Source organism: Podarcis liolepis (assembly GCF_965112155.1).
Source record: "Podarcis liolepis genome assembly, chromosome: 15".
Lineage (NCBI taxonomy): Eukaryota > Metazoa > Chordata > Lepidosauria > Squamata > Lacertidae > Podarcis > Podarcis liolepis.
Genome location: NC_139566.1, coordinates 24,957,624 through 24,978,545, shown reverse-complemented (window position 1 = coordinate 24,978,545; position 20,922 = coordinate 24,957,624). Strand labels below are relative to the sequence as shown.

The 20,922-nt window shown below is 50.1% G+C and overlaps 1 protein-coding gene across 1 annotated transcript in view; it reads left to right on the top strand.

Annotated features, from left to right (window-relative positions):
- The first annotated feature begins 1,656 nt into the window (after window positions 1–1,656).
- Window positions 1,657–20,922, top strand: part of GAS2L1 (growth arrest specific 2 like 1) — a 47,861-nt gene continuing 28,595 nt past the window's right edge. The window contains exons 1-2 of the mRNA XM_083478526.1: window positions 1,657–2,906; window positions 11,621–12,295. Coding sequence (XP_083334652.1) covers window positions 11,645–12,295 — 651 coding nt within the window. The 5' untranslated portion in view covers window positions 1,657–2,906; window positions 11,621–11,644. The remainder of the gene's footprint in view (window positions 2,907–11,620; window positions 12,296–20,922) is intronic.

Below are 20,922 nucleotides of genomic sequence, written 5' to 3'. Positions count from 1 at the left end.
TGCCTCTGTATTGCTTGCTTGGATTGGGGGTTTTTTTGGTCCTTCTCCCCCAGCTGCGCCTAGAGATGCTGGGAATTGAAACTGTGCCCTTCTGCACACAGAGCAGATGTTCTACCATCAAGCTAGGACCCTTCCCTTAAAAATAAAGGAAGGATTCAGAACATGGGACTGATTTCAGCAGGATGCCTGAGTCTTTCCCAGACCTCCCAAGAGGCTCCGGGGATTGAACCTGTGACCTTCTGCATGCAAAACAGATGCTCAAACCACGGAGCTACAGGCATCCCCTCCAAGAAGAATGCAGGGCAGCCTTTACACATGTCAACCAGGCCGTTGGCAGCGAAATAAAAGGTTGCTGTCTCTTTAACACCCGGCGCAGTGGCTTTCGAGGCCTATTTGGGTCTTTTCCAAATTCCAAGCAGAAAATAAAAGAGGATGTATGTTTTTCTTATCCCCGCCACCCCCACCCCGCTTAGCAACCCTTGTTTCTCTTTCTTCCGCCTGTGTGTTTCTCAGAGGGCGAGGGGAAAAAACCCAGGGAGTTCCCATAGCAATTGGGAAGCACAAGAGCCCTCCACCCCCTTCCTGATTCAAAGAGGAACACAGAACCCGGCACAGAGCCCTGCAGACTTGCGCCATTGAACCAGGCCTCAGCTGGGAGGACGAGCTGCAATGCTAGGCTGCTGCAGTGGAGCACACTTAAATCAGGACCCCTCATTTCTGGGGGCCTCCAGTACAGCTGGGAGGTGATGGGAGCCCGTCTCTGAAGCATTTGGAGGGCACCAGGTTGGCAAGGCTGATTTAAGTCATAAAAGCAGAAATTTCAAGGGAGCTGCAATCCTCTCATTTAAACCAGGAGTTGGCTGCATCAATGAAGATAATTTATCAGTTGCATTTTTGCACTCAAGGATAGCTTTGCTGGATCAGGCCAATGGCCTATCTAGTCCAGTGTCCTGTTCTCACAGTGATCCGACAGATGCCTGTGGGAAACCTGCAAGTGCAAGAGTCCTCTCCTCCTGCAGTTTCCAGCTCAGAAGGATTACTGACTCGGACTGTGGAGGCAGAGCACAGCCGTCCTGGATACCGCCATTGATAGCCTTCCTGCCCATCAATCTGCCTAATCCTCTTTCAAAGCCAGTTGGTGGCTTCAAAGTGACTTACCCAGTAAAACAAAACAAGGAAAAGAATAAAGATCAGATAAGAACTCCAAAGCCCAGCTGTATTTAAAAGAAGTACAGTAATGGTAATGCCATAACCACTGGGCATGTGCAGAGTGCTCTTCCCTCAACCTCTTCCCCTTTGTGAATCTTCTGTTCTAGAAATTCAAAGTGCAATGTTGGGAAAGCTGGTTCTATTTACACACACACACACCCCGGCAATTTACGGCACCCTCCCCAACTGCAGATCCAAACCAGGATACCATCCCTTCAACTCTCAGCAAGGGCTTCTGAGCTTGCACAGAGTGCTTTTCCTCCCTATGGGCAGAGCCAGCCTGCTCCTAAATGCCTGAGCTCTATGGTTAGAGACCCACCATTTCCCCAGTAGCCTTGGGCCCCAATTTCTCTTACTATAGAATCTGGGGCTGCTGGTGGAGAAAATCGTTATGATTCCCCCTTGCTACCTCCCCCCCCCCCAAACAACCAAGAACATAAGAGAGGGACTCCCAAGAAGGTGAAGCGGGACTTCACCCCAGGGTATCTCGGAAGCCCTTGAGGCAGCGACGCTTCCACCCCATGGAAACAGCAGGAGGGGAGAGCGCTCTTGTGCCCCGGTCCTGCTTTGAGTGGTTCTCATTGACGCATCTGCTTGGCCACTCTAGATGGGCTCTTGTGGCCTGGGTCCAGTAGCCGGCTCCTTCTTCGGAAAGAGCGAGCGCCTTCTAAGCATGTGCAGAGTGCCTCCCTCCGCCCCCGCCACGCGGAGCTCAGCCTGCGCGTGGGCAGGCCCTTTGCGTCACGCGCGCTTGGCAATCCCCGGCACCTCTCCTCTCTCTCTCTCCCTGGAGAAATGAAGCAGTGACCCGACGAGGAACAGCAGTAGCGAAGGATGGGCGTGTTTCGTCCCTGATCCGGATGAGATCAAGGCGCCGGCAACGGGAAGGAGGCGGGGGAGAAGAAGCAGGAGCAGGCCAGTCGGGGCTGCTCCAGACCCCCGATCTCTCCCATCGCCGCTGGAGGGGTCATGGAGGCACTAAGCCCCGGAGGCGGGTAGCCAGCCAGGGCGCACCTACCCAACCTCGCCGCGCCCAGGCGCGCTCCTCTCTCCAGCTTCCTCCCGGCCGGGCCAGCGGCTCCACCTCTTCCTTTGCCTCTTAGAGCCGCTTAATTCCCAGCAAGCGATTAGCAGGCTCGGATCGGATCCTGCGGCAGGCGGCGCCTCCACCTCCTCCTCCTCCCGGCTTTGCTGCTGCCGCTGCGCGGCTCTTTTCCCTCCACCGACGGCGCGCTGCGCCTTGGAGAGGTTCCCGCTTCCTCGAGGGGGGCCGGCCAAACGGAGACGACGACCCCCACCCCATCCCAACCAAGCCTCGATTGCTTGTCCCTCCCCTCTGGAGACAGGTCGCAGAGGCTGCTGCTTCCCTCTCTTCTCTTCGCCCCCGGAGGGGGTCTTTGAATTCTCTCCGCGCGCCCTTGGCTCTCCTTTGCCGCGCGCGCAAAAACGGGGAAAAAAGTTCCCGGCGAGGGAAAGGCGCACGTGGGAAAGGGAAACGAGAGAACCCGGGTGCGATGACGCGTGGCTGGTGTTGTTTGAAGGACGAGGAGGGGTGAACGACGCCCTTCCTTCTCTCTCCCTCCCCGGGGAAAAAAAAGAGTCCACTTTGGGTTTGTGTATCCGCGCGGGGAGTGTCTTCCCCATCCCGCCCAGATCCGGGGAGAGAAGCAAGACTCCGGTCCGTCATGGTGATCCGGGTGAGTTTATATGATAGGATATGGTTTCTTTGCGGGGGTGGGGTGGGGTGGGGGCTAGCTGTTGAACGCGCGGGCGGCATCTGCACGGATTAGGATGGCTGGGCCAGGTTCAGACGTGCGGTGGAAGGCTGCCGCATCAAGTGATGACTTGCATGTGTGAACAGGATGGGGGTGGGGCGGCGGCGGTCACCCTCGCCGGTCAGACTTTCTTCTCTCTGCCTCGAACGCGGTGGCTTTTTTTTTCTCGAGGGCTCGGCGCATTCGGTTGCCCTGCGCTGAGCCGTCGTGATCCGTGTAGAAGCCCCCGAACCCGTGAACAGGTTCCGCTGGAAAACGTCGCGTGGGTAGGAGGGGTGTAGAACTTTGCCTGGGATGGTGTCCCATTCACGTGCTCAAGCCCTCCATGGATGCTCGACTGCTAAGCTTGCACGTGTGAACGCCCAGAAGCGTGGCATGGGGGGTTGAGGAGATGGGTATTCAAGGTTTGTCTGGGGTGGCTCATCTAGCACTTGCTGAATGAAATATGAAATTGTGTGTCTCCACCCAAATGGCTAAGCTGTGTGAGTGTGATCACACACACACTCACAAAATTCCTCCCACCCCCAATTGTATCTAATTTGTTCTCGCCTTATCATGAGTCCTCAGGTTCCATCTCGGACTCTTCCCCCCAGTGGTATTGTCTTTCCTTCTCATATGACAGGTTTGAGAACTTAATACTGAGTCATTGCGTCTCTCAAGTGCTGCAGGGTCGTCACACCTGCCCACCCACTCAATTAAGTCGTGATAGGGGCAAGAGATGGGTAGCTCAGTGGTTAGAGCATCTTTCTGCCTTGCAGCCAGAAGGTCCCTGGTTTAATCCCCAATGGCATCTCCCGTTTGGGCTGGGAGAGGATCGATACCAGAAACCCAGGAAAGCTGCTGTCAGTCAGTGTAGATAATACTGAGCTATGTGGACCAGTGGCCTGACTGGCAGCTTCCTATTTAATTCAGCTCCGCTTTTTCAATCATGAGGACTAGCCTCTTAATAACAAGGACTAGCATTTATCTTGTTTTGAGGGGGTACAGACAATACTGAACTGGATGGGCCAGCTGTCTGACTTTGTACAAGGCAGCCTTTAACGTTCTAACCAGTTCCATTCAAAAGGAGCTAGAACGTGGCTCTGATTTTTAGGGTGAAAGTGCCCTATCCCCCCAGTTTATCTATCTGTGCTTCTCCTCTTAAGTTCCAAGCTGCAGCAGAGAAAGAAATGGTTGCAGGAAATGAAACACACCTGTTTTGATCTCGGTCTGACTTCTGCTTTTATAATTGGAGCAGTCCCAAGTTTTCAGCATATAGGTCTGTTTACCCACCTCACTGTCTTAGAGGGCTGTAAAGGTATCTAATCACAGTTACTCTAGTCTAGGGACACAGTGATGTTTATTACACCGGTGTGATGCAATGGTTAGAGTGTCGAACTAGGACCTGGAAGACCAGGGTTCGAATCCACTCAGCCATGACGCTCGCTGGGTGACCTTGGACCAGTCACACCATCTCTTAGCCTAACCTACCTCACAGGGTTGTTGTAAGAATGAAATGGGGAGGAGGAAAACCATGTTCACCACATTGAGATCCTTGTAAGATAAGGGTAATAAATAATGATGCCAAGTCAGTCCTTTGGTCTGTCTAGCTCAGTATTCCAGTAGTAGATAGGTAGCCGTGTTGGTCTGCCATAGTCAAAATAAAAAAAATTCCTTCCAGTAGCACCTTAAAGACCAACTAAGTTAGTTCTTGGTATGAGCTTTCGTGTGCATGCACACTTCTTCAGATACACAGTATCTGAAGAAGTGTGCATGCACACGAAAGCTCATACCAAGCTCATACCAAGAACTAACTTAGTTGGTCTTTAAGGTGCTACTGGAAGGAAATTTTTTTATTTTAGCTCAGTATTGTCTACAATGTTTGGCAGCGACTGTCCAGGCTTTCAGGCAGGAGGCATTCCCAAGCCCCACCTGGAGAAGCTGGAGAATGTACCTGGGACCTTCGCCACGCAAGGCAGATGCTCTACCCCTGTCCTTGTCTTCCTTACCTTCAGAGCCAATATCTGGGTTCCCCTTTAGGCTACATCACTGATAGATACCGTATTTACACGAGTCTAATGCACCATCGAATTTTAATGCGCATATCGATTTTCAGAACCTTGAAACAAAAAAAAAAAGTATTTGCTGGCTAATAATAATAATAATAATAATAATAATTTATTATTTATGCCCCGCCTATCTGGCTGGGTTTCCCCAGCCACTCTGGGCAGCTTCCAACAGAATATTAAAATACAATAATCTATTAAACATTAAAAGCTTCCTTAAACAGGACTGCTTTCAGATGTCTTCTAAAAGTCTGGTAGTTGTTTTCCTCTTTGACATCTGGAGGGAGGGTGTTCCACAGGGCGGGTGCCACTACCGAGAATGTACGGTAAATGTGCCATTGAATCTAACGTGTAACTTAAATTTCTCTCCCCCCCCCCAAAGATGGGCATTAAATTCGAGTAAATACAGTAATAAATCTAACACGTAGAATTCCGTGCCACGGGATGTGGTTGGCCAGTAGCACAGGGAGCTCGAAAAAGGGATTGGGCAAATTGATGGAGGGCAAGTCTGTTGATCACTTTCAGCTACTGCAGTTAAGACTTTCAACCCCAGCGAACCATTTATCTGCCTGCCAGCTTTGTTGGAGGGAAGATCTAGGCTCCCAGAGGCATCCGGCTAGCCGCTGTTGGAAGCAGGAGCCTGGGCCAGGTGGACTTTGAGCTATTCCAGCAGCTACTTCTTAAGGCCTTATTTCCGTTGTAAGTTTGGCTCCACCTGTGCTCTGTACATCTCAGGCAGTATCATACGACTTTAAATAGTCACAGCTTCCCCCAAAGAATGCTGGGAATCCTTCCCATGGAACTCTGGGAATTGTAGCTCTGAGAGCGGGTCTCTCCTGACTCTCAGCACCCTCAAGGAACTACACTTCCCAGGATACTTCTTGGGGTAGGGTAAGCCATGGCTGTTTAAAGTGATATGACATTGTTTTAAATGTTATATCGCAGGTGGGGCCTTTGTTCTTTCCCCCAAAGATCTCAGAGGCTTCTCCCCATTTTATCCTCTCAACAATCGGTTGAGAGAGAGGCCATGGGGTTCAGGTGGTGATCTGAACCCAGATCCCTGTGTGCTGTTGAACCTGATTCACTAGCCAGGGTATAAATAATAAGATGATTGACTGATTGCATTTTTATCCCACTTTCTCTTTAAGGAGCTCAAGGTGGCGCACAAATGTCTCCCCATTTAATCTTCACAACAACCCTGCAGTGTAGGTTAGCTTGAGAGGTGGTGACTGGCTCAAGGTCACCCTCGCTGAGCTTCACGTGGCCGAGTGGGGATTTGAACCTGTGTCTCCTAGGTCCCCCTAGCCCAGTGCTCTAACCACTGTGCCACATCATCTCACAATGCCAAAACAGTGCCTTTCATTCTGCATTGCAAGCTCCCCAGCAGCAACCTTTTCAACTTGGCACCCTGCAGAATCTGTCAGACTACACCTCCCATCAGCTGGCTGGCTGGGACTGATGGGAGTTGTAGTCCAACCATATCTGGAAGCCACCAGGTTGACAACAGCTGCATGGCTGCCTTTCCAAGTTGAAGGCATCCCAGCTGCATCTCGTGGAGGGAAACCACTGATGAATGAGATGGGACTGCATGTAAACTTGGGGATGGATAGTAGAATCATAGAATTGGAACATAGCTGTCAACTTTCCCCTTTTTTAAAGGGAAATTCCTTTATTCCGAATAGGATTCCTCACAAGAAAAGGGAAAAGTTGACAGCTATGAATTGGAGCGTTTGAAGGGTCATCTATTCCAACCCTCTGCAATTCAGGTAAAGGTAAAGGGACCCCTGACCATTAGGTCCAGTCATGACCGACTCTGGGGTTGCGTGCTCATCTTGCTTTACAGGCCGAGGGAGCCGGCATTTGTCCGCAAACAGCTTCCGGGTCATGTGGCCAGCATCACTAAGCCGCTTCTGGCGAACCAGAGCAGCACACGGAAACGCCGTTTACCTTCCCGCCGGAGCGGTACCTATTTATCTCCTTGCACTGTGTGCTTTCGAACTGCTAGGTTGGCAGGAGCTGGGGCCGAACAACGGGAGCTCACCCCATCACGGGGATTTGAACTGCCAACCTTCTGATCGGCAAACCCTAGGCTCTGTGGATTAACCCACAGCGCCACCCGCGTTCCTCTGCAATTCAGGAATCACAGCTAAGTCACCTGGCTTTCGACCACTTGCAACCAAGTGAAGATACCTGGGAGCCAGGATGGCATCTGATATCTTCCCCATCTGGGGATCTTGGTTGTCATCTGAACTGGCCAGATGTTTAACTGAGAATCAATCACAGCCAGTCCTTTAGAGCAGTGTTTCCCAACCTTTTTTGGGCAAAGGCACACTTGTTTCATGAAAAAAATCTCGAGGCACACCACCATGCCAGATGGGGAAAGGTCACTTTTTACTTATGTAAAAAAAAATAAAAAAATAGTAACAGCATAGAAGGTAATGGTTAGGCTAGCATCCCTCTTCCAAATATGCTAGGTTTTTATTTGCAGGGACTGTTCTACATGGGAAAGCATTCAGCACTGTCATTCTCCCATCTGCCATCTGAATTGGTACTATTCTGGGTCAACTTACTCTGCTGCATGTGTAGATGAAAATGGCACCAAGTGTGGGGGAGGGGGCAGAACAGGTTTCAGATACAGGATATTAAGCATACACGTACTTCAGATTGAACTGGTTGCTTGCTTTGCAAGTTTTCATTTCCCAAATGACTGCCTTGGCAAGCGCAATACCTACCAGGCTCAACACCGGTCTCGCGCTGCCGCTTCCCGCGCTCTCAAGGACCCGGGAGGAGGAAGGCGTGAAGGGAATCCCGAAGGCGCGAAAACCTCGCGCATGCGCAGGCCTTCCGCCTGCGACAGCCCAGTAGGCCGGCCGAAGCGAGCGGCGATGGGATGTGGGAGGGAGGGAGCTCGCCGCCCTGCGTGTGCCTATGTGGGGCACGTTACAGCCCCGTGACGTCAGCGCCACGCAGGCAGCCAGGCAGGCAGACGGCGAGAGCCCCGCGCTGGGCGGCCTCTCCTCGCCGCTGCCGCCCTGCCTCTCGCCGCCCGACTCGCCCGCCTCCCTCCCACGGCACACCAGGCAACGTCTCGCGGCACACTAGTGTGCCGCGGAACACCGGTTGGGAAACACTGCTTTAGAGCCACAGTCTTGCCCCCCCCCCCAAATGGCAACTAGACATCCCTCTTTGCTAACTGCAACCTCTTTAAATTTGAAGCACACCTGCCAACGGTCCCCTCCCTCTGCCAAATGCCTGGGAGCTGTTTGTGGAAGGGCACTTTGCATATAGCCCACTTAATGGGTGAGTCAGGTTCTGTACTGTGACTCCCCACCCCCACAGGATTAGGCCACTGTGAATAATAAGAGAGTGAGAGAGGAGATGAGTACAAAGAGATTCCCTGCCTCCCTGTCCCTCCCTGAAGTTCACAGGCTCTGAATGGGAACTTTGCCCCTGAATACGTGGGATGAGTCATCCTTACCAGCAGAGGGACTTGAGCCAGAAAGAAGTTTGTTTAGGCACCTGAAAAGCACGGAGCGAGGAGGTGGCTCAGTGCCCGGTTGGTTGGTTGGTTGGCACCTGAACCAGCAACACCCCCCTCCAGGGCCTCCATGGAAACCTCCCTGACCCCCCAACTCCTATTTGTGCAGACTGACCCACCCCCACAACAACTCAGCTGAGAGGTTTTCAACCAGATTGCGGACCACGATACTTGAGAGGTTCAACTGGTGCCTTCATTATACATCTTTAGGCGCCAGATGGAAAGGTTCCTCTTCAGCCAGGCCTTGGGCTGATGGAACATCCAATGCCCTTTGAAATGTGTTGTTTGTAGGGAGAATTATTGGTTTTTGTCCTTTTTATTTATTTATTTATTTTAATATGCAGTGGTACCTCGGGTTAAGTACTTAATTCATTCCGGAGGTCCGTTCTTAACCTGAAACTGTTCTTAACCTGAGGTACCACTTTTGCTAGGTGGCTTAAACCACAGGTGGATTAAACCACACAGCCTAGGACTTGCTGATCAGAAGGTCGGTGGTTCGAATCCCCATGATGGGGTGAGCTCCCGTTGCTTGGTCCCTGTTCCTGCCAACCTAGCAGTTCAAAAGCACGTCAAAGTGCAAATAGATAAATAGGTACCACTCTGGCGGGAAGGTAAACGGTGTTTCCGTGCGCTCCTCTGGTTTGCCAGAAGCGGCTTAGTCATGCTGGCCACATGACCCAGATGCTGTACGCCGGCTCCCTCGGCCAATAAAGCGAGATGAGCGCCGCAACCCCAGAATCGGCCACGACTGGACCTAATGGTCAGGGGTCCCTTTACCTTTACGTTTACCAACCACTTTTGCTAATGGGGCCTCCCGCTGCCGCTGCGCGATTTCTGTTCTCATCCTGAAGCAAAGTCCTTAACCTGAGGTACTATTTCTGGGTTAGCGGAGTCTGTAACCTGAAGCGTCCGTAACCCGAGGTACCACTGTATTGTAATTTTATGTTGTGAACTGCCCTGAGATCTTGCGGACGAAGGGCAGCGTACGGATTTAATAACAATAATTTTGAAAAGCTGCAGCACCAATTTGGGCGGCTTTAAAGGCTTACGCTAATCTGTGTAGGATAAGGCTACTGTGTGTGTGTGTGTTGAGTTTTGCAGTGTGCCTCTGAATGCCAGTTGCTGGAAATCTCAGGTGGGCAGAGGGCTGTTATGCTCAGGTCTTGCTTGTGGACATCCCAGAAGAGGTATCTGGTTGGCCAGTATGAGATCAGGTTGCTAGACTAGATGGGCCACTGACTTGATCCAGCAGGACTGTTCTGATGTCCCTATGCAGTGTTAGAAATTCCCCAGGTGTGTCTTGCTACTGGCGCAGGTCCAACTGCAACTACGCTGAGATTTACAGTAGTAGCTCGGGTTGCAGACGCTTCAGGTTACAGACTCTGCTAACCCAGAAATAGTACCTCGGGTTAAGAACTTTACCTCAGGATGAGAACAGAAATCATGCGGTGGCAGCGGGAGGCCACATTAGCTAAAGTGGAACTCAGGTTAAGAACTGTTTCAGGTTAAGAACGGACCTCCAGAACGAATTAAGTTCTTAACCAGAGGTACCACTGTATTTGCCTTAAAGGTAAAGGGACCCCTGACCTTTAGGTCCAGTCGTGGCCGACTCTGGGGTTGCAGTGCTCATCTCGCTTTATTGGCCGGGGGAGCCGGCATATAGTTTCCAAGTCATGTGGCCAGCATGACTAAGCCGCTTCTGGCGAACCAGAGCAGCGCACAGAAATGCTGTTTACCTTCCCGCCAGAGTGGTACCTATTTATTTACTTGCACTTCGTGTTTTTGAACTGCTAGGTTGGTAGGAGCTGGGACCGAGCAACGGGAGCTCATCCCGTCGCAGGGATTCAAACTGCCAACCTTCTGATCAGCAAGCCCTAGGCTCAGTGGTTTAACCCACAGCGCCACCCGCATCCCTCTGCCTTAGTCCATCGTTAATACCATTTCCATTTCCGCTGTGTGCGTTTCTCCTTCTTGCCGCTCCAAAGTCAATTGCTGTAAGAGCGAGCTACCGTCAAGCAATGTAGCTGAGATCATAGAACTGTAGTGTTGAAAGGGATCCCTGAGGGTCATTTAGTCCAACCCCCTATCAAATTGACAGTCCATTGTGGTGACTGCAACCTAAGTTTAAGGTGCCATTTGGCACCTAGCTTATATATCTGAGTTTCTAACACTGTTCCTATGCTATGTTCTAGCTCCACTGTCAGAGACAATGTGCCTCTGAATATCAGTGGCTGGGAACAATCAGTGCTTTTTTTCTAAAAAAAATGTTTAGGGGTACTCTCATTTTCCTACTCATGTTGAAATACTGCCCCTCAAGGAGGCCAAACTTAGATTCACAAAATGTTTAGGGGTATGCATACGCCTGAGTCCCCCCCAGAAAAAACAACCACTGGGAATAATAATAATAATAATAATAATAATATTAACAACAACAACAATAATAATAATAATTTATTTATACCCTGCCCGTCTGGCTGGGTTTCCCCAGCCACTCTGGGCAGCTGCCAATAGAATATTAAAAACACGATAAAAGATCAAACATTAAAATCTTCCCTAAGCAGGGCTGCCTTCAGATGTCATCTAAGAGTCAGATAGTTGTTTATTTCCTTGACATCTGATGGGAGGGTGTTCCACAGGGCGGGTGCCACTACCAAGAAGGCCCTCTGCCTGATTCACTGTAACTTCGCTTCTCGCAGTGAGGGAACCGCCAGAAGGCCCTTGATCCTGGACCTCGGTGTCTGGGCTGAACGATGGGGGTGGAGATGCTCCCAGAGGTATACTGGGCTTTAAAGGTCAGCACCAACACTTTGAATTGTGCTCAAAAACTGCAAGCAGGGAGAGAATGGTGTCACACTCAGGTCCTGCTTACAGGTTTCCCCACAAGGAAACACCTGTTCCTGCCTTGCAGTTGGTTGACTCTCGTGGTCCCTTCTAGCTGTGCAATTCTGTGAATGTAAAGTGGGTGATTTAAGGCCCTGCCCCTGCTGTCAAGGGTCAGTTTCTCTCTGTTTGTGTTGTAAATTGTGGTATCTCCTGATTTTCTCCCCTGCCAGTGATGAGCTGTGGGAATATGCAAGATGGCTGACCAGAGCAACATCCAATCGGCGGCTTCCAAGAGCATCCGCCCCTTCCGCTCCAGCGAGGAGTATCTCTACGCCATGAAGGAGGACCTGGCCGAGTGGCTCAACACCCTCTATGACCTCGACGTCCAAGTGGAGAACTTCATGGATGTCCTGGAAACCGGCTACGACCTCTGCCAGCACGCCAACAACGTCAACCGCATTGCGCTGGAGTTCCAGCAGCTGCACCCGGAGGCGGCGTCTCGCATGAGGATCCCGCAGAAGGAGGTGGTCTTCCAGGCCAAGAACGTCACGCCGGGCTCCTTCATCGCCAGGGACAACATCTCCAACTTCATCCAGTGGTGCCGCCAGGAGCTGGGCATCCAGGATGTCGTGATGTTTGAGACCAACGACTTGGTGCTGAAGAAGAACGAGAAGAACTTCGTCCTGTGTCTCCTGGAGGTGGCCAGGAAGGGCTCCAAATTTGGGATGCTGGCTCCCATGCTCATCCAAATGGAGGAGGAGATTGAGGAGGAGATGAGAGACCAGGTGGCCTATGGTGAGTTGGAGACGGAGGAGGCGAGCGAAGTCCTGGGGCCCAAGTCTCCTGTTTACCCGAGCAGAAGCCAGAGGATAACTTTGTGTGACCTCAAGAACCTGGATGAGCTGGTGAGTCTCTTCTGTCCTGCTGGCATCCTCTTTATTTATTTAAAATGTGTCTCCTTTTACAGACTGAACCCTTCTCCTGGCTGTAATTCTGGAGGGCTGGCTAGCAATTGCATCAGCATATTTATTGAGTCATGTAAATGTTTGTTTATGTCATTATTTTAAAATATTTCTATCCCAGCGGGTAACAAACAGCCACAACACAGATATAACCCTCTTCTGGGGAAAAAAAATCCAAGTTAATAAATGAACAGCATCCAACCTGGTTAAGAAATTTCCAGCATTAAAGCAGTAACAGAACTGAGCCACCATAGCATTCGAAATTCCCCAGGCAATTTTTGCTATTGATGCAGGTCCAGTTGCGACTATGTTGACATTTCTGGGCGCCAAGGTTGGCAACCACAGTTTAAAAACCTCTGCCTTAGTCCCTCGTTAATGCCATGTCCATTTCCATTGTGTGTGTTTCTCCTTTCTACAAGTGACTTTCTGCAAGCAATGTAGTTGAGATCAGAGAACTGTTGCACTGGAAGGTGAAAAGACGTTCCGTTGTGGCCACTATAACTGAGAGTTAATATGTCATTTGGCACCTAGCTTATGCATCTGGGTTTTCTAACACTGAGCCAGAAGTTTCCTCCTCCAACTTGGTGCCCTCCATATGTTTTGCACCATCAGCTTCCATCATCAGTCACCACTAGTCATGCTAGCTGGGGCTGATGGGAGCTATGGTCTAAAACATGTGGAGGGCACCAGGTTGGGGAAAGCTGCTCTGTCCACTGGGTTTCTGGATTGTGTGCTTAAGTGTAGGTTTCCGTCTAAATTCTGCGCTAGGTAGAACAGAATTCTGCAACCTGGGTACGTTACACATTTGCATGGCAATGTTCTGCAGAATTTAATTCTGCTTTGATAGTCATGGTGAAGGGCAAAGGCACAGAAGCTACTACACTTCATGACCAGGATCAGTCTCATTCTGCAGCTCCTTCAGTTACTGCATCATTGGCAGGTGCCTGCTTTCAAGCACATTTTTGCAGCCATGAGGTCTAGAATCTTGTTGGTTTGCTTTGAAAGGAAAGCTGAGCTTTTTCATTCAGCGGAATTCTGAGGCTGGAGCTGCATCTTGCATCCTCTCTTCGTTCTGCAAAGTCGAAGCTCCGTGATTAGTGTGTTTGCTTTGCACACAGAAGGACTGAGGTTCATTCCCCAGAACTACCAGGAAGGACAAGAAATGTCCCCTGTCGGAAACCCAGGCAAGCTGCTGCCGGTCAGTGCAGACAATACTGAGCTAGATGGACCAATGGTTCAGTGGCAAAGCATCTGCTTTGCATAGAAGAAATCCTACAGTCGCTGGTGGCATCTCTAGGTAGGGCTGGGAGAGACTCCTTGACCAAAACCCTGGAGAGCTGCTGCCAGTCAGTGTAGTCAGCCCTGAGCAGAATAGACAAATAGTCTGACTCATTATAAGGCAGCTTCCTATGTATGCACAGCCCTCAGTATTCTTGGTCTTGAAGGGGGTGTCTGGGATGTTAGGGGAGCAGTAGTACCTCTGGTGGGGGACACATCATGTTCCTTCTGGGGTACTTTGTCCACAGCTCTCAGCTGCGACTCCTAGAGGCTGTCAGGTTTCAGCAGCTGCCACACCCTAGGAAAGGGGTTTGACTGGCCGACTAAACCAAAATAAAAAAAATCCTTCCAGTAGCACCTTAAAGGTAAAGGTACACCTGTCCGTTAGGTCCAGTCGTGGATGACTCTGGGGTTGCGGCACTCATCTCGCTCTATAGGCCGAGGGAGCCGGCGTTTGTCCGCAGACAGCTTCCGGGTCATGTGGCCAGCATGACTAAGCCGCTTCTGGCGAACCAGAGCAACACACGGAAACGCCGTTTACCTTCCCACCCGAGCAGTACCTACTTATCTACTTGCACTTTGATGTGCTTTCGAACTGTAGGTGGGCAGGAGCTGGGACCGAACAACGGGAGCTCACCCCGTCGCAGGGATTCGAACCGCCGACCTTCCGATCGGCAAGTCCTAAGCTCTGTGGTTTAGACCACAGCGCCACCTGCATCCCTTCAGTAGCACCTTAGAGACCAAGTAAGTTTGTTATTGGTATGAGCTTTCGTGTGCATGCATGCTTCTTCAGATACTTCAGATACTGAAGAAGTGTGCATGCACACGAAAGCTCATACCAATAACAAACTTACTTGGTCTCTAAGGTGCTACTGGAAGGAATTAATTTTGTTTTGACTACGGCAGACCAACACGGCTACCTACCTGGAACTGCGGCTAAACCAAGTGAGGGTTGCCAATGGATCTCAAACCCTCGGTGAGTTAGGGATTTCCGGACGAGACCAATACTGGGTCCAGTGGTCAGGAAGGCGCTCTCTGCGCATGCTGCAGAGAGGAGTGAGGGGCAGATGGGGCTCATCAACTTGGGAAGGGAGCCCATTTAGGAGAAGGAAAACTCTGGTCTTAAATCTCCCCTGCCTTGTGGGATATCTTCAGGAAAAGAAAAGGCTAAGCCTAAGGAGTAAACCTTGCACAAATCCAGAGTGGAGTCCCTAAGACGGTTGGAGGATGCCTTGCGGCCAAGCTGGAACCCATCAGGGAGGCTGAGAGGCGAGTCTTGTCATCTGGACAACCAAGGACCTCCATACATGCTGCCCAGGCTTGCATCCCAGGAATGTGACTTTGATGCTCCACCGCAGCGGTTTGACTTCACCCCTGAAGGCACACTCCATTGTCTCTCTAGTTAGGACGATGCCGACCTTTGAGGGACAGCAAGAAATGGTCCGATTAATTGACAGCTGATCAGGCTGAAGGTGTTTATGAAGTGAGCCAGTGAAGGGAAGACAGCGCAGGGCTGTTTGCTGTGTTTGGGCTTAGCATTGCTGTCCTCTTTGAACTGAAATGCCCAATTGAGGATTAACCAAGCTGCCCTGCTTGGCAAGCTTAGGCTTCGGGCTGTTGTGCGATTTAGATCTGCAGGCTATTTGCGGTTTGCTTCAGTGGATATGGGAAAATTCCTCTTGTTGTTTCAACCCTCCTTTTAAAAATATTTGGCAGCTGTCAATATGGGATTCTCCTCCACAAGCCGTTTCCTTAAGCAGAACACTGTTTATTCATTTGCTTTCGGTCTCCCTTTGCACACAACTCATCTTCAGAGTTCCTTTATCAGATCTGCAGATTTCTGACATAATAATAGAATCATAGAGTTGGAAGAGACCACAAGGGCCATCGAGTCCAACCCCCTGCCAAGCATTTCCCCCCAACCATCTTTCCCGCCAATGGTTGGCATCGTAATCAAGTCGATGTGGTCTAGTGGTTAGAGTGTCAGACAAGAGCTGTGGTGCCGGGAAATCCCCACTAAGGATCTGAAACCCATTTTCAAGAAAAGCTAAGCTTTCCCCACCTCCTCTCTCGGCACTAGGCATTCAGCATTTTTACGGAATTGCATAACTGTAAATCTAGAAAGGACCACAAGGAGATCATCTGGTCCATCTCTCCGCAGTGCAGGGATTTTTTATTTATTTATTTTAAAAGACATAGAATTTATTTTATTTTATTTAATAATATTTATGCACTGTTTGGTTTGGGGGAAAACTTCTAGGCAGTTTGCAGGAAATATTAAAAGTATCAATAAAAACAGTTTAAGATAAAATTATTAGTAAAAAGAGATTAAAGCATGTCAACGTTGATGTGCCTTGAATAGGCTTGCCTAAACGTTTTGAGTGGGCACCAAAAAAAAAATAATAATGTACAGTGAACATGCCTGCCTGATTTCAGCAGGCAAGGGGTTCCAAAGCGCTGCCACATTAAAAGAACAATTTCCTACCTGTGTGGAACAGGTATCGCTCGGCACTTGGCACAGTACTAGTCCCTCAGATCGAAGGACATAAATGTGGAAAAATCCTAGGGGGAGTGAAAGACTAGTCCAGGCATGGCCAAACTTGGCCCTCCAGCTGTTTTGGAACTACAATTCCCATAATCCCTGACCACCGGTCCTGTTAGCTAGGGATGATGGGAGTTGTAGTCCCAAGACAGCTGGAGGGCCAAGTTTGGCCATGCCTGGACTAGAAGCTCTGCAGTCCTGTGACCCGATGGAATGACTGTTGGAGACCAATTTTGCTCTTTGCCCATCCTGCAAAATATGCCTCTTTGAGCCTCTGCAGATCTGCTCAGCAGAATCCTCGGAAACACAGAGATCCCCTTCCCTGGGCTGTTGTAAATGCAGAAAACCTGGGCGAAGAGATCTGAGCTTTGGTGCATGAAAATACCTGGCTTCCACTCCAAAGTTCAGCATGACGTGAGTTTTTTCTCCCAGGCTCACAGATATGCTCAACAGATTCGGTGAGGAGTGAGAAGGTCTCTGTGTTATGCTGAGCTCTGAAACGGGTAGAAACCCCCCCCCCCCCCGCGAGAGATTTGTGGGCTCTGCGTGGCTGCAGGGACCCCCGCTTCCACAAATCCTATGATATAAGCGCAGAGGACCTGGAGAAGGGTTAGCAAGGACCACAATAATGTCGGGCTGCTCAGGCAAGCCAGTATCTGTGGACCGCTGCACTTCCATGTTAAATTGGCTTTTCACCTGCTGAAACAATCCATCAGAGTACGAGTCTCTGTGCAGTGAAGTGCATTCAATAGCCTCCTATAGAAACGATTGGCGGCTTGCTGTCAGGTGAATTGCTCTGATTCACTCTCATGCTGTTAACTCTGAGACCTCTTAATGTTTCTTGAGCCGGGAGCATTAAAGGGACTCACCAGCCCTGGAAGGTGAGAACCATCGTCCTCACCACTTTGAAAACTGGCCGAGTTCTAAACACTGCAGTGTGCAATTAATTGACCAAAAACATTTTTTTAAAAAAATGGTTTAGTGAGTTTATCCTGCTTTGTTGACTTTGGATCTTAAGGAAAGTTTTTGCTTTGAAAGCGTGAAATATTACGTGCCTTAACAGTGAAGCTGTGTTTTGTTACTGTTGACACTTCGGCTTTTTAATAAACACCCTCCCAAAACACTGACGCAGGGAAACACCTCGCTAATAGTTTGGCACATAACCTTGGGAATAACAGCGCCATTCATTTTGCTGCTGGGTTATTTCTGAGGTGGACAAATATTATGACTCTGGGTCTCAAAGGACCACAGAGAATGCTCTATCGAGGCAGCGCTCTTTGAACGAACGAGAGAGTTCAGGAAAGTCAGGAAGCCTACGAGGGCTTGTCAGTAGATGACAGAAGGCCCTTCTCTCAGAATCCCTCAAATCTGGTTTCTGTGGAGGGTTTATTTCCAAGGCAGCTCTCCATAATTTATGGAACAACATCATCCTTATCCAATAGCTATGCTGGCTTGGGCTGATAGGAGCTGGACTCCCAGGAACATCTCCTTCCACCCCTGATTTTTTCGACAGGGACCAACTCTGTGCCCAGAAGCTTGTCCATTGTTATAACCCCTCCCCACCAAAAACCTGTGTACAGTTCTGGTTGCCTGTCTCAAAACGGATATTGTAGAGGTGGAAAAGATACAGAAAAAGCAGCCCAAAGGATCAAGGGGGTGGAGCAACTCCCTCACAAGGAAAGGTTGCAGCGTATGGGACTTTTTGGCTTAAGAGAAAAGGTGAATAAGAGGCAACAAGATAGAACTTCGTAAAATCATGCATGGCATGGAGAAAGTGGAGAGGGGAAAGCAATTTTCTCCCTCTCTCCTTTCCCTGGAACCGACGCACATCCAATGAAGCTGAACGTTGGAAGATTCGGGACTGTTAAACTACGGAACTCTCCGCCACAGGAGGCATTGATTGCCACCAACTTGACAAGCCATGATAGCTGCACTCTGCCTCCACGGTTGGAGGCAGCAATGCTTTTGAATATCTGTTGCTGCAGGAGAGGGCTCTCGTCCCCGGGTCCTGCTTATTGGTGCCCCCCCGGCCTCTGTGAGAACAAGATGCTGGACTAGATGGACCACTGACTTCATCCAGCAGGCTCCTTTATGTTCTTACTGGTGTTTATGGTTGGGATGACAAAAAGCAGCTCTCACCATAGTGGTCCATGTGGGGTGGGGGTGGGGAATAAAATCCCAAGCTCTGCTGTAGGGCCAATGCCTTTATTAGGAGCGGCTCAAATGTCACAAAATAGTGAGCATGTCTTAGAAGTTTTCCGGAACCCTTAATCAGGCTAAGATGCTAAACAAAATGAGAGGCAGGGAAGAATAACCCTGGCATGAAGTCAAAGCCTGGGGTGTTCTGCATATTGTAATGGGATCTGGAGAGATCTGGAGACGTGAGCCTCCACTAGGTGCTAAAAAGATGATGGGTCAACCGTTTGGTCTCACCATCCGTTTAAAGTAACATGAGACCATCATGGCTTCCCCACCCCAAGGAATTCTGGGAGCTGTAGTTTTGTCAAGGGATGCAGAGCATAGCTGTCAACTTTCAGATTTGAAAATAAGGGATCAGCAACCTCACCTGTCCCAAGGACAGTCTACGGGATATCTAACAATCCACGATAGCGGTGGGAAACGGTGCTGGAATAAGGGAATTTCCCGCAAAAAAAGGGAAGGTTGACAGCTATGATGCAGAGCACTGTTAGGAGTTCAGTGCTGCAATTGTTGTTGTTGTACGGTTATAGTAAAGGTAAAGGGGACCCCTTACCATTAGGTCCAGTCGTGACCGACTCTGGGGCTGCGGCGCTCATCTTGCTTTATTGGCTGAGGGAGCCGGCGTACAGCTTCCGGCTCATGTGGCCAGCATGACTAAGCCACTTCTGGCGAACCAGAGCAGCGCACAGAAACACCGTTTACCTTCCCACCAGAGCAGTACCTGTTTATCTACTTGCACTTTGACGTGCTTTCAAACTGCTAGGTTGGCAGGAGCAGGGACCGAGCAACGGGAGCTCACCCCGTCGCGGGGATTCGAACCGCCAACCTTCTGATTGGCAAGTCTTAGGCTCTGTGGTTTAACCCCCAGTGCCACAGCTATGATGCAGAGCACTGTTAGGAGTTCAGTGCTGCAATTGTTGTTGTTGTTGTATGGTTATATACCAACCTTTATCTTCCAAGGATCAAAAGGTGGTGCAATTTCACCTTCACAATGACCCTGTGAGGTAGGTTAGGCGAAGAGATGGTGACTGGCTCAAGGTCACCCAGTGAGCTTCAGGGCTGAGTGGGGATTCGAACCCTGGTCTCCCAGGTCATAGTCCAACACTCTTAACCATTACGCCACAATTCTCAGAGTTCCCTATCAAGAGGGATGGATTGTGAAACCACCCTGGGAACTGTAGTTCTGTGAGGGGCATCAGGTCTCCTAACAATACTCTTAACAAACTACAGCGCCAATGATTATTGGGTGGGGAACCATGCCTTTCTAAAGTGGTATCATGGATGGTGTGAATATGGCCCAAAAGTGATGCTTCTCAGCCTCTGGTTTGCCTACAGCGCCTGGCCCCAGTGGTAGACTGCCCTGACTCTGGAGGTTCTATCCAGCAGATTGTGTTTTCCATCCCTTTGCATGCACAACCATGCGCTGCTCCTGCTTCTCTTCCCTCTCACCTTTGATTGTAGTAACTGAAAGGTGTGCAGGGCGGAGGGGGGTGTTGAAGGGAAAAGGAAGCGTCCGTGGCAGACGTGTGACTCTTTCTTGGATCAAACGGATGATCAGCGGATTAATATTTGAATCAGGGCCAACCCTGCCTGCACACGGGAGCCTCCAATGACCTGAGAAAGCTCCCCTTGGCTGTCCCGCTTTGCACCACTGCAAAGCAGCTGCCGTGTGCTGCGTAGCTGTCTTTTGAGCAGAAAATACTTTGGAATTGGCCGTGCTTGCGGTTCTGTCCAGGTCTCTCATTCTGTCACCAGGTCTCTCATTTATAACATTACAGGAGCCATGGATTATCCAGGCTATAATTTTCTGGTGGGGTTAGGATTCAGTAGAGAAGCTTTGCACTTTCTCTCCTTTCCTTTCCCTCTCCCGGCAGTCTGAAATGAATGCCTTTGGATAAATTGCTGACTTTATTCTTAGACGCAGCGTCCTTGTTTTTTTGCGGCTCCTCAAGTGGAAACTTGCAGCAATGTCTGCTTGCTGCAAGGTGTGAGCCGCCCACTTTGCAAAGGCAGGGAAGCCTCCAAGTTCCATGAGGGGGGGGGACTCTCTTGTCCGTCTGAGGGGGAGCCTCTTGGGGCGGGTTGCCGCTTGCATACTGATGACTCCAACCCGACAGGCTCCCTTTGACTAGAAAAAACACTGAATAATGAACTCCAAACTGGTGCTCTGGGTGTGTGTGTAGGCTTTGTCCCCTGTCCTGTTTACTCTGCAACTGGAAAGTTAGAGAAGATAGTCCTTTGTTTGCACCCTGCTTTTGGGCAGAAAGAGCCAAGTTGATGGGCCAACATGCCTCTTGGGTTGAGGCAAACTCATTCTTCCTTTTCTCAGCTGTGGTTTTGAAGCCAGATTTTATTTATTATATTCCACCTTTCCCCTAAGGAGCTCAAGATGGCATACGTCGTCCTTCACCCTCCACAACCCTGTGAGGTAGGCTAGGCTGAGAGTGACTGGATAACATAGGTGCCAACTACTGGGGGCCTAGGCACTCACAATTTTTTGGGGGGGGGGTTGCTCAGCACCCGCAGTGCAGACTCCGATGTGACTTCCAGT